This window comes from Lepidochelys kempii, chromosome 22 (assembly GCF_965140265.1).
Source record: "Lepidochelys kempii isolate rLepKem1 chromosome 22, rLepKem1.hap2, whole genome shotgun sequence".
Taxonomy (NCBI): domain Eukaryota; kingdom Metazoa; phylum Chordata; order Testudines; family Cheloniidae; genus Lepidochelys; species Lepidochelys kempii.
In genome coordinates, this window is record NC_133277.1 from 10,782,961 (window position 1) to 10,798,732 (window position 15,772).

General features: G+C 48.0%; 2 protein-coding genes across 3 annotated transcripts in view; one reads left to right on the plus strand and one right to left on the minus strand.

Moving 5' to 3' along the window:
- Window positions 1–15,772, minus strand: part of GRAMD1B (GRAM domain containing 1B) — a 333,007-nt gene that overhangs the window by 15,667 nt on the left and 301,568 nt on the right. The window contains exon 24 of one of the 2 annotated variants that reach the window (XR_012155938.1): window positions 6,760–6,976. The gene's annotated coding sequence lies outside the window, so the exon portion shown is untranslated. Of the gene's footprint in view, window positions 1–6,291; window positions 6,977–15,772 lie in introns of those variants that run through there. The other variant, XR_012155937.1, reaches the window with a different exon arrangement.
- SCN3B (sodium voltage-gated channel beta subunit 3) lies at window positions 795–15,766 on the plus strand. Its single transcript, XM_073321035.1, has 6 exons — window positions 795–1,158; window positions 6,892–7,055; window positions 9,379–9,604; window positions 10,936–11,074; window positions 11,867–11,962; window positions 13,197–15,766. The coding sequence occupies exons 1-5, from the start codon at window positions 1,104–1,106 to the stop codon at window positions 11,928–11,930; spliced, it is 648 nt and encodes a 215-aa protein (XP_073177136.1). The 5' UTR covers window positions 795–1,103; the 3' UTR covers window positions 11,931–11,962; window positions 13,197–15,766.

Here is a 15,772-nt window from a genome sequence, read left to right on the forward strand (position 1 = left end):
GACCCTGGAGCCCCCGGTGAAAAGCCCCAGGCTGGGGAAACGTCCCAGCCGATGAAACTAACGGCACGCGGCGTGACGTGCAAGCGCCAAGTCCTTGCAGCGCTGCTGGCGATGGCCAGAGATGAGCCCGGAGCGCGGGCTGCGGCGCAGCACCCCCCCCCCCTCCTCCCCTGCCCGGGTTACTCTCCGTGCTTCTGCTGACCGCGGAGCGCGTGGCTTGTCCCCGGCAAAGGGTCTCGCGGCGGCGGGGGAGGCCTGACTGCTCTGCCGGGGCGGCGCGGGGGGGAGCCCCCGCCGTGAGCTCGGAAGCTTTGGCGTTATCATGAGTCTGGCGGGAGGCCGCCGCTTGCCGCCTGTCTCTCTGGCGGGGCGAGGAAGGGAGGGGCCCGCGCCTGGCCCGCCGCGGGGGGCGGGGAACATCGCGCCTCCAGCCGGCTGGTCCCAGCCTCGGGGCGCGCCCAGCCCGGCCGCCGCTGCGCCGGACCCTGCCGGATCCGGGCTCTGGGGCGGATCTGATGTGGGAGGAGCGGGGGGGGGGGGCCCAGCTGCCTCCACCCCCCTCCCCCCCGGCCCTGGCTGTTGCAAGGCGAGCGCCTAGCCGGTCCCTCCGGCACTCAGCCGCGGGTGCCGTGCGCCCAGCCTCCCGCTCCAGGGAGCGCTGCTCTTAGCGACCACCGCCGGCCGGGAGCAGCGGGGGGAGGAAGGGTTGCACCCGACCCCGGCAGGGAGCAAGGCTGCCCCGCGCCTCCTGAGTGGAGCTGTCCAGGATTTCGCTCGGTGCGGGGGGCTGGGGGGGGGGGGGGGGGGGGGAGTGATCCGGCTCCCGGGGACCTGTCCGTGGTGCTGACGCCAGCCCCTTTGGGGCTCAAGCCAGCTTCTTGCATGGATTTCTTGCCACACGAAAACGGCATCTTAAAATGACACTGAGCTCCCTGCTCGCACACCCGCCTCCCCGTGTCCCTAGCTTGGTCCCGGCTGACCGATCACAGCAGACAAGCACGGATCAGCCGGCAGCCTGATCTCCTGGCGCACTGGGCACAGGCGGAGGATCCTTTCTGGAAAGAGCCTTTATCCAGCCTGAGAACCATTCCCCGCTGGGAATCATGGCTGCTCTCGCAACGGGTTTCTGTGTCTCTTCGGTCCTGTTGGTTCTATGGGGTAGGTGCCTCCGTTCTTTTGTGGGGTTGGATCGGGTTCCTCCAAGCAACGCTGAGCTTGGCTGTTTCTCTAAAGACATGCTTCTCCCAGAGAGCCTCCTCGAATGCGGGCTCAAATAAAATCCAGCCTTAATAGCGGCTTTAAGTTTGGTTGACAGAGAGAAGGAAATGGCATTGATATTAAGTTAATTGCATCAATTAGGGTATTATTAAGTGGCCTTATACAGAAACCGTGTTTTTCTATCGTGATTGTGTGCGCTTTACTTATTCTTCTTTACTCTTGTTTTAATATACTATATATGTCGATGTAACATTCAATTGTTCCTGAGGGCTGAAAGCATGTAAACGGAAAGCATGCAGCCCATATGGATTGATGTGTGGTTCATGTAAATCAAAGAGAATTTTTGTTGCAATTATTTCAATTTACTTATGAAATCAGAGAATTTTTATTGCAGTTATTTCAATTTATTTATGAAAGCTAGCGGGTTGTTTGTTGCTGCTTTTACCAATGTGGACATACGTTTTTTTCTATATTTTTTGGAAATGTCTCATTGGTGCCAAGAAACATCCAACATGTTCTTTGGATTTTCCCATGAGTGCTTATGCCAATGGTGCTGTCAACAATCTGAATGGGAAACTACCAGAGGGACCTAGTCATGCTAGTCCCAATATTTACCCCAGAGCAACACAGTACTGAAATCCTGGCTTAATGAAGCTATATCTATATAATCGGGGCACACATATGGCTGCAACAGATCACTCTTCAACCCCCCGCTTTTAGCAGGCAGAAAGGTTTGACCCTTGCAGTCATTTCTAACCCTAAGATTGAATGAAAGGGGATTTGAACCAATAGCTCTTCACAGCCCACCTAAGAAGCTAGCCTAGAGAGGGAGTCTCACCCATTATCTGGCTGAAATAATATTTAATTAAAGTGGTATGGCTTCAAGAGGCAACCCAGAGGGTGCCCCCATCACTGTAGCCTAGGACCCCATGATTAGGGCACTCACCCAGGTGGTAGGTGAGCCCTTTACAAATCCCTTCTCCCCATCGGTCAGAGGGGGAAATTAAGAACATAAGAACGGCCATACTGGATCAGACCGATGATGCATCTAGCCCAGTATCCTGTCTTCTGACATTTGGCCAATGCCAGATGATTCCAAGGCAATGAATACAAGAGGGCAATTATCAAACGATCCGTCCTCTGTTGGTCACTCCCAGCATCTGGCAAGAGCTTAAGGATGTCCAGAGCACAGGGCTGCATCTCTGACCATGTTGGCTAATAGCCATTGATGGGCCCATTCACCACGAACTTTCTAATTCATTTTTTGAACCCACTTATAGTTTTGGCCTACCCCACATCAACTGGCAACCACTTCCACAGGCTGACTGTGCATTGCATGAAGAAGTATTGTGTTTGGTTTGTTTTAAACCTGTTGCCTACTAAAAATTTCAGTGGGTGATGCCTGGTCCTTGCATGGTTTGAAGGGGCAAATAACACATCCTTATTCACTTTCTCCACTGCATTCGTGATTGTACAGACCTCTATCATAGCCAAACTTAACTGTCTCTTTTCCAAGCTGAACCTGAAGCAGGGCCCCTCTCCCTCCACATCACAGGTGAAGCCCCTGACTACAAGATTAAAAGTTACACAGGAGACCTCTGCCGCCTTCCCCCTGGGTGGTTTTGTGGGGCATTTGGCAGGTCCCTAATCATCTCACATTAAATGGGTTAGGCACCTAAGTCACCTGAGGGGTTCCTGGCCATGGTTGGCAAGCAGAGATCAGTACCTTGGAGGGGAAGACTCTGGGTCAATTTCCATCTCCCCACCTGCTGAGCAGGGATTTGAATAGAGCTCTGCATTCGCTCAAGCATGAGCTCCAATACTGAAGTAAAGGACGGCCTGAGGAGGCTTGCTCTTTATAGCTTGTCGGAGCTGCGCCACTTTCATGAAGTAGTAACTGGCCAGCCTTGTGCTGTGAATCCCTCTGCAGTCCAGTGGTTTGGGTACTTACCCAGTGTGTGGGTGATGCTAGTTCAACTCCTCCCCCAGCTTGCTGAGGAGGGACTTAAACAGCACGTTGAACATGAATATCCAGCTGCTGGATTCATAGGTGTTCTCTGGGTTGCCTCACTTTTTTTCTACTGAAGCTGTTCCACTTACATTCGATGTTTATGGGGCCACAAATCCACCAAGCTGCCCTGTGTAATCTAGTGGTTGGGGTGTGTGCTCAGCATGGGGGTTCAAAGCTCCTTTTTTCTTGCTGAGAAGGGATGTGAACCTTGATCTCCTGCCTCTCAGGTGAATGGCCTAAGTGCTGGGCTAGGAGGTTTTCCCAGGTGGGGGCTCTCTCAGTCTTTTCTGTTGAAGGAGGGTCACGTTCGGTTACATATTCACTGGGGCAAATGCAGAGCAAGTAGGTCTGGGTAGTCCAGTGGTTGGAGGGTATGCCCAGCATGTGGGAGGTTGGTGGTTCCTATCTCATTTCTTCTTGAAGAGAAGTCAGTTGAGCACTTACTTATCTTTCAACCTAAGTGCCTGGCTAGGAGGTCGTGGGATGTGGGCTCTCCCTCTGTCTTTTCTGTTGCAGGTGGGCCCCTTTCAGTAACTATTACATGAGAATCGGGGCTGTGCCTGTCTATGACTCCCTTGGTGGTCCTGTGGGTTGGTTGCTTGCCCCCAAGCCAGTGAGCTGCTGGTTCAAACCCCCTTTCTGTTTGTTGAGAAGGGTTGGGACCTTGATCTCTTGCCTCGCAAGTGTTCCACTTTAACTGTATATTAACTAGGGCAAAGGCAGCTCTCACGTCCATCTATGGTATGGGGGAAAGTGGGCTCGCTTAGGTTGTGGGTGACACTGGTTCAAATCCCCACTGTGTTGGTTGAGAAGGGGTGGGTGTTTCAATCTCTTACTGCTCCAGCCTTACACTTTAACTATATATTAACTGGAGCGAGGTAAGCTCTCAAGTCCCTCTATGGTACGGGGGTTAGGGTGCTCACTTGGATTGTGGGTGACCCTGGTTCAAATCCCTGCTGTGTTGGTTGAGAAGGGGTGAGTGACTTAATCTCTTACTGCTCCAGCCTTACACTTTTACTATATATTAACCGGAGCGAGGTAAGCTCTCAAGTCCCTCTATGGTACGGGGGTTAGGGTGCTCACTTGGATTGTGGGTGACCCTGGTTCAAATCCCTGCTGTGTTGGTTGAGAAGGGGTGAGTGACTTAATCTCTTACTGCTCCAGCCTTACACTTTTACTATATATTAACCGGAGCGAGGTAAGCTCTCAAGTCCCTCTATGGTACGGGGGTTAGGGCATTCGCTTGGATTGTGGGTGACCCTGGTTCAAATCCCCGCTCAGGAGGGCCCCTGGTGGGTGAGAGGAGGCCCCTCCTAGCTGAGCAAGAGGCCTGGCACAGGGCCTCTTACTTTTTTAATTAAAGAGGCAATGCTGCGCTACAGTAAAACCCCCCTCTCACTCTTGTCCACCCTGATCAGGATACACGCCCAGGTTGTGGCAGACCCCAGGGCACTCCCCTGCTCTTTTGAGGGGTGTGAACTGGGGGCCGCCACCTCCTGGGGAGAGTCGCTGGTGAGCGATCCCTGTCCGAATCCCCTCTCCGTCCCAAGAAGACAACGGCCTCTTGAGAAAGAGAGGGGCTTCGGACAAGGATGGCCCACCCAAAGGACGGTCGCCTAGGAGGCAGGAAATCCCTGTGCAAATCCCTGCTGAATAGGCAGCTGGGGGATTTGAACCAGGATCTCCCACAACCCAGGCGAGTATCCTAACCACTGGACTAGAGAGTGAGGGTAGTTGTGAGACTGGCCCAAAGCATATTTAACTAAAGTGGAACAGCTTCGCTATTACAGACAGGTCCAGGGATACACACACACCAGGCAAGATTCAAACTCACATCTCTGGCACCCTAGGCTCATTACCTAATCACTGGACTACAGTGGAAGCCTTATCAAGCTGCTGGCCCAAATAATATTTAATGTATGTGGGACAGCTTCCACAGTCAAGAGTTATGGACCCCCCCATCCCACCCCGCTATTCCCCAAAGACCCGGACACACCCACCAGGGCTGCATTCAACATCAATCCACAGCCCTTCTTAAGGCAGATAGACAGCAGATGTGAACCTGCCTCTTCCACAGCCCAAGGACATAACCAAATCCCTGCACTCTGGAGGGAGTGGTGTCTTTGCTTTTGCCCAAGCAATATTTAATTAATGCGGAACAACTTCAAGCTACAAGCAAAAGCAAGGACGCACCCCATCACTCTACACCAGAAACTAGGGCATGCACCTGGGTTGTTGGAGACAAGGCTCTTTGCAGTCCTCCATCACAGTGGGGAATTTAAACCCCTGGCTCTCATAATCTAGCCTAACCACAGGACTACGGGGGGAGGTGCAGGTTTTTGTCAGCCCAAATAATATTTAATTAAGGTGGATCAGCTGCAAAAGGCAAGCCCAGACCCCATGAATAGGAAAGAGGATGAAGGTGTTAGTCAGTCAGTGTCTTGATAGAATGAAGACATATATGGTCATATACAAAGCAGACACTACAGATGATATTGCCCGTGCCAGGGCAGCATGGGTTTACATTATGTCATAGCAGCATTTGATGAGTAGGCGTCTGTAGTGCCTAGCTACACAGAAGAGAATTCTGTCTTGGTACAGAGGGAAATATTTTACACCTGCCAATTTTTGTGTTGACCTAATTGAACGCCTTTTTGGCTAGCATACACACAGAATCTATAGTTTACCCAGATGCCAATTCTGCCTGACTCCAAGCCTCTTATGCTGAAATAAAAATGACAACCACAATTGCTCCTAGAGGCTGGATTCAGAGGTTGTCCTAATACAGAATTCAGTAAATGCTGTAAGAGCATTTTCTACATGCTCAAGTGTTAGTGGGCAGGGGAGAATGTATTAGGTTGTTTCCTCTCTAAAGGAGCATTAATTAGTCTAAAAAAGGACTTAAAATGTGGCAAAGCAGCTGCTGCTGAGAAGAATTTGCCTGCAGAAATCACATGTTAATTATTATATACTTATATAGTTCAGCTTGGAGAAGGAAGGTTTGTACAACTTGCCAGTTTAGACTTTTATCCATTGTCAATGAGCAGTAGTAATAAATCAGAGGATTTTCCACTGAGGTTTATTATATGTGTGATACAGGAGGGCCAGGAAGCAGTGGTAGAGTGTTTGAGGGGAAATATATAAGCCCTAGGCTAATTAAGGCGTGTTTCTGTATAGACTAGGGAGGGTTGCTACAGGTTAATTGGAGCACCTGTTGTCAATTAAGGCCCTGTCAAGAACCTAATAAAACCCCCTGCGAGGAGGAGGAGGATTAGAGCTGTGGTGTGAAGACCAGAGTACTGAAGTAAGGGAGGGTCTCCCCCCCCCCCCCTGGTCTAAGGAGTGAGGGTATCCCCATTTAAAGGGGATGAGGGTAAGAAACCTCCTGGGGTGAGGAGCAGACTCCTCCCCTGCTTTTCTTCTCTATCACCTTTCCAGGCCACTAGTAGGGCTCTTGGCACCCAAGAGCAGGGACAAGGGATGGTATCTTAGTCCACCCCCCTGCCCCACAAGAAAAGTGCAAGACCCACCTTATGAACATTGTTTGTCTTGGCACAGTGTCTATAATAAGAGACCTGAATAACTGATCATTTGTTTTTTTTTCTCTGTGTCTCTCTGGATGTTTCTCTCCACCTGCTGCTATTCTGTCCCCATGGTCTCAGTTGGTGTCTGTTCTCCAGTCTGTGTGGAAGTCCCATCAGAGACAGAGGCTGTCCAAGGAACTCACATGAAGCTGCTCTGTATCTCCTGCATGAAAAGAGAAGAAGTTTCTGCAAGCACTGTGGTGGAATGGTTCTACAAGACTGAAGGGGGGAAAGATGAGCTGGTATGTATATTTGCTAACCTAACTCATGCTACCATAGCCCCTAGTGTGGGGGAAAAACCCCAGGGACGGTATGGGGGGAGGGAGGTAAAAAACCCTGGGAGAACATGAACTTTGTTTCTGTAGTATGTTTTTAGTGAAGGTCACACAAGGAAACTAAGAAAAGCAAGTGTAATTTGGGTTATATCTATGTGTCACATTTGAGGAAGACTGAAATGTCCAGAGGCCACTCACACAATAAAGATGACAATGCCCCTTAAGTTATTTAACTTCATCCTTGCCCTACAGTGGTTTCATTTATATGACACTTGACACACATTCTTGTAACTATCTCCCCCTAACAACTCAATGTATGGATCAGTGGTGATTATTTGTCCTGCAGCAGCACTCAGAAGGCCCAGCTGTGTTCAAGACCATGTTGTGCAAGGTGCTGTACATGCACCTAGTAAGACACAGGCCCTTTCCCAAAGAATTTACAGCCTAAATAGAAAAGGCAGCTGAAGGGTGAGGGGAAAACAGGCACCAAAATGTGAACTGACTTGCCCAAAGTTATAGAGTTGGTCAGTGGCAGAGTGCCACATTGTGCATTTTGCCTAATTTTGTTTTGCTTTACCCTAATTACAGGAGAAGGCAGCAGCCATGTTTCGCCCAGGACCCAGATCCTACACTAGGAAAGCCTAGACAGGCTGCTGACTGAGACTGCCAGAGCAGCAGCCACAATACAGTAACTTGTCTTTGCTCAAACGTCACCATTTGACTTCAGGGTAGTGCTGCACACCGCCAAACAGGGGCGGGGCATGCATGGTTGGATAGGAGGCTGGACTGCCACAACTTGTTGTTCTACGATGTGCCAGTTAGCTGGCTGAACCGTCTCAATATAAATTTTGAGACTTATGAAAGCCATGTCAGAACCAGGAATAGAACCTGAGTCCTAATTCCTGATCTCAGAATTTAACCCAGAGATCTCGCCTTCATGCCAAACGATGCTTCTCTATAAGCAAACCTTGTCCCATTGAAGTCCATGGAATTATAGCCATTTTATTCATAGAGATCAGGCTTTAGCGCTACATAGCTCTGTCACCTGCCCTTTTAATGATGATGGCACAGTGACATCCTTATGAAAGTTACTCCATCATTTGAGTCTAACTGTGCTTCTTGAATATCTGTGTGCTCCTTTGAATTCTGTCTGGGAGGATGTTGAAACTCTCCTTCTAAATAAGTTAAAATAGATGCATGTGGATATCCTGGAAAAGAAGCCACCTATTTCTTAGTCCTGAGCACTTGGAGGGCTGAAAATATGCAGCTCTTTCATATTTTCATATGTGCATATGAAGAATTAAAGTCTGTGTCATCCAGAAAACCAAGCTAGTGGCATAGCAAGTTCCAAATATGTCCCCACTGTTTTGAGCTCTGATCTGGAGGGACCTCTTTGAAAGATGAGGGGAATTCAGGATTGGCCTACCTCCTGAGTACACAAATGAGTGTGATTCAGGGTGTTTTAATGGCATAGACTGCTGTCCACTAGGGACTCAGAGGGTCACCAACCTCCTAAACCACTGCACAGAGCTTCTCACATGCTTCTAATAGGCAGTCCATATGCCTGTCCGTAGAGGGGGTGAATCTGATTTGTAAACACTTGCCTCCTTTCTTGTGGGTGCAAATAGTAGCAGGTGCAGTTTTGCATCCACAATTATTTGTGGGCACAAGTCAGGACAATTAGACACCCAAGTACCTGCTCTATGGATACACAAAGTCCTCAAAATGACCTCAAGTGCAGAACAACTTAAGCTCATAAAGCTGAGAGTGTAGAAAGGGAGGCCCAGTTCAGAGCAGGGTGAAGATAAGGCCTCCAATGCCCATGGCTGTGTAAATAAGTCATTACATTTATCATACCACACTTTTTGTTTTCTCTTGCAACACCTCTGTTTGGACTACAATTTCCAGTGCTTATAAACACTTGTTTGTATGTAACATGGTAGCATGATTCAATGGATTAAGCACTAGCCTGGGAGATAAGGGTTCCATTCCTGCCTCTGACCTGCTTTGATCTTGGACAAGTCACTTTGCCTATTGGTGCCTCCTTTCCCTCACCTGTATAATGGACATAATTCCATATGCCCTCTTTGTATAGTGTTTTGAGATCTTCAGATGAAGAGCACTATAGAAGTATTAACACCTAATGCTTCAGGAAGAGAAACTCTAAACCATCTCATAGTTAGGATCTGTCACTAGCTAGAGGGGAATCCCAGGGTGGGGAGTAGGATGCACCCAACAAATGGCTGGGTGACTAATGTTGATCTCCCCCCTGGCCCCCATTTCTCTACAGATCTATGAATACAGAAAAGTACACCATGAATTTCCAAGCCGCTTCAGTGGCCGGCTACAGTGGAACGGGAGCAAAGATATGCAGGACGTGTCCATCACTGTATTAAATGTGACTTTGAATGATTCAGGGATCTACACCTGTAATGTCACCCGGGAGTTTGACTTTGAGATTCATCACCCGCTCTTCACAAGCTCCAGATTGATCCATCTCACTGTGGTAGAGGAGGGTATGGAAGACTGGTGGAAATGCCTTGAACTGTTGGGTGTGACCTGCCTTGCCAAGGACCAAGTCTAGAGCAAACCAGACAGTGCTCTTTTCAGTGGTATCCCTGGTGAGGGGTGGGGAAGCTGCCAACTAATAGGTCATTTGCAGATACTTCTGTTTCCCCAGCCACGCTTTCCTACAACAGGACTGACCCAGGCTCACATATGAAACCGTGCACCTGTTGTGCTGGCTGTATTCCTTGTTGTGGAGCTCAAATGTGTCCTGAAAGGTGTAAAAACAAGCTGGGCTCCCCCAGCAGCTCCTGGGCAGGGAAACCAAAGCAGGGAGTGCAGTGGGCTTCCTGTGGTCCAGCTCAGTGCACACACCACTCCCTAGTGGCTCTCAGTTCTAGCAGGGAGAAGCAGCAGTGCAGTTGACGAACTGGTGATGGCTTCCCTCCCCCCGTGTGATTGCTCTCAATCTCTGTCTGTTTCTTTCCTGCTTCCAACTGTGCATTCCTCTTCTTTTCTTCACGTGCCTTTTCCCCCTCAATCACTAAAATGCTGGCCACGCTCTACCGCAGTAGGAGTGGTGTCACTGACTTCAGTGGGCCAGGATTTCCACCCTCTATCTGTCTTCTCCCCTCCACGTCCTGCTAGTTCTTGGCCACCATTAAAAGCCTCTTGATTCTGTAATTTCTAGTGGTCGCCTCATTACTGTGCAGGACATCTAGCAATGCATCAGGGATTGGAAAAATAGAGCACCATGGAAACAAATAAGCATCCAGGATAAGATGGGCTAAAATTGGGGTGCACATGCATCCATGTGTGTGCTCTGAGGAGAACATGATTGGAATTAGTGGCAAGCTTGAGCACATGAATATTTTCACAAGCATGCAGGGTGAAACAGCTGATGGAAGTCTCCCTATATCCAAACCCTGCCCCTCTCAGACCAGGTTGAGATTCTTCCTCCACTTCTGGCAGCTGGTTTGGGGATAGGCGCAGAAGACCTCTGCGCAGGTGCTGCAGTTCAAGGTGACATGCAACTGTATTGGCAGGCTCTGTCTTCATTTAGCTACAGCTTCCTAAGCTGCTTCCTAAGCTGCTTCCGAGCTACTCATTCAAATGGCAGTGGAGACCCTGCCCCCATTTTCTGCAGCAGACGCAGAGCCTGCTGGCCTTAGTTCCAATAAGAGAGGTGCTTAAGCTGACAGTCCCTGTATCTTCTGTTGCTCATTCTTGCCGGGAACTCTATCTAGGTGAAAAGAGGAGAGGGCTGGTTCTTAGAGGATGGTGCAATACAAAATTGAATTTCAAAGAGATCAGTGACTTATTTTAATTGTTTCCCCAACAGCTGGAGAAGATTTCACATCTGTCATATCTGAAATTATGATGTATATTCTCCTGGTTTTCCTCACCTTGTGGCTGCTGATAGAAATGGTCTATTGCTACAGGAAGGTTTCCAAAGCAGAGGAAACTGTCCAGGAAAATGCGTAAGTAAAAATCCTACAGACCTCCACACCTGAGCAAGCGTTTCACCTGCAGCAGAAAACCCTGAGGTGTGGGTCAGAGGGTTCACCAGGGGATTGGCCACCATTGAAAACATTTCGATCTTGTATTCATTTCTGTTGCCGCATCTTGGAGTCCTTGTGAAAGAAAGGTAGCAGGATTGAGCCTCTCCTGAGAGAGGTTAGACTAGGTTAGCAAGGAACAGCGTTACAACTCAGAGTGAAGGCATGTTGGCCAAGCTGTGCATAGCTGGGGTGTTGTAAGGCACCTTGTCAGAAGGGGTAGGGGAGACTTTCTCAGGACCTACCTGCACTATGCCTAACTCATGACCATAAGCCTCACTCACAGTCTTTAAAGACTGAGGCAAAAACAGTTCCAGTATGACACACGTGGGGGTGGTTCCACTTTCTACACTGTACGTTTCCCTCCTCCATATGTCTGTCGGATAACCAGGCCCTTTGTGTGCAGTGGGAGTGGGGAGAGGATATTCCTACAACTCTATCTTGGGTCAAACGCCATACCTGCCCTTGAGGAAGGAGCACACCAAAAACCCTTTTGGAAGGGGCATTCTCTGCAGTGAGCGTCACGCTGCGCTTTACTCAGCCAAGGGCAGTTAAGGGCTAACATGTTATAGGTGCTCAGTGCCTCAAAATCAGGATGTTCAAAGGATGCCAACTCTCAACAGGTGCTACCACTGAAGCAATGCAGCTTGTGCTTGCAGCTAGCACCCACCCAGGGCTCTCTACCTGTGGTGAGCATTCTCTTTCGATCTGTAGGACTGACTACCTCGCCATTCCGTCGGAAAACAAGGAAAACTGCTCTGTGCCTGTGGAGGAGTAGCCAAGGGTAGATGGGCCATGACCTGCAATAAGGTACACAAACTTGATTCAAAACAAGGGTGTGGCCAGTGCATTGTGCACATGGCTGATTCTGCTCCCTGACTTATGGGACACCCTAAAACCACCAGGGAGAGGTGCAATAAAACGGGATGGTTATGTCATCCTGACAAAAGTCCTGGAGAAATGAGGGGTAGGAAGCTATGCATCCCAGGCTTGCTTTGTGTCCGACACTTCCACCATGGCCCTTGAAGCAGTTACCCATGTATAGCTTATGGGTGCATTAAGATTATTTTTAAAATCTTAATGGCAAAAGACACAGATTTGCCTTAGCCTTGTTCTGCCAGGAATGTCAGTATCATAGACAGTGTGCCCCGCAGTAGCTGGGCACTAATATATTTCTCCTCACACACCCTGTGAAGCAGGGCAGGGCTCCATGTTACAGATAGGGAAACTGAGGCAGAGACTCGCTCAAGCCTATAGTAAGGCAGGGAATTGGACCCCGTCTCCACTGTAGAGCTGCTTAGCAGTTTTCCAGTGAAACACAGCTAAAGCTGGGCCTCTCAGGGGTGGCAAGCTCCCTGCTCTGTAGGAGCCTTGGGATCTCTGCTAAGTGAAATTGGATTCTCAGTCAGAAAGAGAGCCAAAGAGATTTACCAACATTTCCCAGCAAATTGGAGTTCCCTGAAAATTTTGTTTCAGAAACACCAAAATACAGCGTTCCTGAAAGGAAATGCAAAAATTGTCAAGAATGCCAATCTGTCAATAACCATCTCCACATTTCAGCCAGTTAATCCAGAATCCCACACTAGTGCTGAACCATTCTTCCTTTACTGCTGTCCATAGTCCAGCCCTTCTCACTTTGTAGGCATTTTTCTAATGCATCCTAGGTCCCCAGGGAACTGAGGTCTGGCTCTGGTTGCTCATTGGGTGTGGTTTATGCTACCCTGACCATCTCTCCCCAATTAAAAAATAAAAACAAAACCGTTGCTATTTCAGAAGTGTTTTGTAAACATTGCTCCCCTTTGCTATTTCCAAAAGATGCTGCAGTATTTCTATTTTCAGATTAAGACTCAGAGGAAAAGTTTAGAACTCTAAGCCCCATCTCTGTGTTTGATTGCACGCACTATTGCATTTTTAACAATGCAGCTGTCTGTGCAGATTCTCAGGTGCTGTGAGCAGAAGTAACCTCTTATCATGGTACACAAGACCATGCCTCTTATAAGGAAGCCTTAATCACAAGAGGGGGGGGGGATTCTGTTCCTTGCAGGAACTCTGAAGTTGGAAGGACCAAGTCACTCCAGCCAGGTTTGGGAGAACTCTACAGCACCAGAAGGAAATAAGGGAAAGTGTGAACTTTCTTCCATTTGCCTTGGACATTGCACAGCCTTGACTTTGGCTCCATGACTCCATTTGCTAAAGGATTCTCCTTTGAAGCATGCTGAGCAAAGGGGGTTGGGGTTCAGGTGGCACTGCTCCTTCCTAAGTTTTGCCCCCACTCAGCGAATGGCCTTGTAAATTCTACAATGTATTACCCTCACCATATTCCTTTGCAAAATAAGCTAATTTGGCATGTAGCACGTGGGTCTGTCATATTACCCTGACACACCTGGCCATCAGCAAGGTCATTTTAGCATTGTGATCAACCTTTTGATAAAGCCTGAACACTTTAATTATTAAAGAATAGAATCCCGCTCCACCCCAATGCTTGCTCTCTCATATTCAAATGCTTGCTCTCAAGGCTGCCCTGGAGTGTAGGCTGCTGTTGCAAACCTAGGACAAGGATATGGAGAAGCAGAAGGCTCATAGCAACTTAGAGCTGTGAAAAATGTACAACAGCACTCCGCATGCAGGGAATTAGTGGGCAGCAATCGACATACACAAGCTTGCTGTGCACACCTTGCTCCTGCATAATACAAATTCCATAGTGTGCTTTGACCTCCAGAACATTTAGCTCATGGTAGCAGGATTTACGCAGCCAGTTAGCACGAGGCAAGCTAATGGTGATGTAGATTTAAGGTCCAGCTTGCTGCATGCCAAGCCTGAATAGCCATGCCCTCAGGCTGTACCACTGCTAATTTAGGATTCCCTGCTATAAACTGCAACAATTCCAAGAAGTGATGTTTGTTTAATTTGGCAACTGTTTGTCAGTTCTGTCTCTCTTAACCTTGCTCTGTTAACTTGTTGAGACTGGTTATTTCCATGATAAGCAAACTGTGTCTTGCAACAACCAGAGGAGAGCAGCCCTGGGAGACGATACTCCCATTTGAGGACACTTTGCCAATTTCAGGAAGAAAGTTAAAGGCTGGAGCCCCTGAAGGGAGGAGAGAGTGAGTCTGGGTTAGGTAAGCAAGCAAATGAAACTGACTGTTTATTCCCAAATGGGAAAATGAGACCGCTTTGGAATTTTGTGGAACTTTTTATAACTAATTGAAAGTCATGGTTGGATAGTTGCACCACCAAGAAGCAAACAGTGGTGGTTTTCTCCTATAGCCCTTAATAATGCATTATTTCTTGTGGTAATTATTCACCATGCTGAATACTCAGAGTTAGTCTGATATCTATTATTGCAGAGCAATTCTCTTAAGCTTCATTTATAAACACAGTATATAAACAATTGCAGATACAATAGCAAGGTGGGGGTTTTGGCTTTATTAAATGTAAAACATTTAAGCATGGTGATTGAAGTTTCCCATTCAGAGAAGCAGTAGTCTTAGAATCTGAGATTATTGGGGAAAGCATTTGTCTATATGTAGAAGTGGCACATGAGGGTGAGATGCTGCTGAATGACTTGGAGTTCTTGCTTTTAGCAGATATATCCCCTGCTGCAATGACTCTTTTTACAGCTTGCAAGAGTTAAGATGAATCTGCTACACTCTTTGCTCCTAAACAGATAAAGCACTCACTGAGTTAGACATGCTTTCTGCATATGGAATTCCTCTGCTTTGTTACGCATAAATTGTGTTGTGATTTTTAAAGTTAGACAGGTCCAAACCAGAGTTGTAGGTGGTAGTTATTCCTAGACCCAACTAGGATCAGGAGCTGCAGAATACGCTGATTTTTGTAAATCTAAAACCCAGTTCCAAACAGACCTGACCCACAGGGTGTCTGACACCAGATCCCAGGCTTACAGCTTGAGCCCATCTATAGATTAAGTATGCTCCATCAGCAATGCCTTAGACTGGGCACTGGTTTCTTAGAAGCCAGTGTTTAAAATGGAGGAAGAACATCCCTTATTTAGGTTGTTGGAAGTGTGTGGGTTTTTTTCCCTTTCCCTAGGCCATCTTATTCAGCCTAAAATACTATGGGAGGAATACTAACCCTCAAACCATAACAGTAGAAGCTAGAGCAGAGGAAGCGTGTCATGACTCCAGGATTCCATGCTTGACTCTCCCACTCCCTGTGTAGTGGGACGTGAGGCAAGTCACTTAACCTCCATTTGTTAAAGCTCTGTGGCAGCCCCCTTAGAGTAAATGAAGGGCCACGTTTTATTCCCCACGCCCTTCTGACTTTCTAAACTAACCAGATGCTCTTGTGTGTGTCTTTACCCTGTAATTTGTGAAGTGCTCCTATAGACAGACACTGCTACCTTAAGTATTTTTTGATAGGGAAGCTATTTTTTGGGGAAGCTGTATTAGGACTCCCTATCTTCTGATTGAAAAGGGGTGGGGGAGGCAGGAATAAGATGGTATTGCCTCAAGGCACAATCAAAGATAATGTGTTTTCTGGGAGGATGATTCTCTTCTCTCCTCCCCCCCCTGCATCAGGAAAGACCCCTCTCTGTGTATATGGAAATAGGAGACTTACAATTAGGTAGGACAATAAAAAAAAAACAATACACTCAAG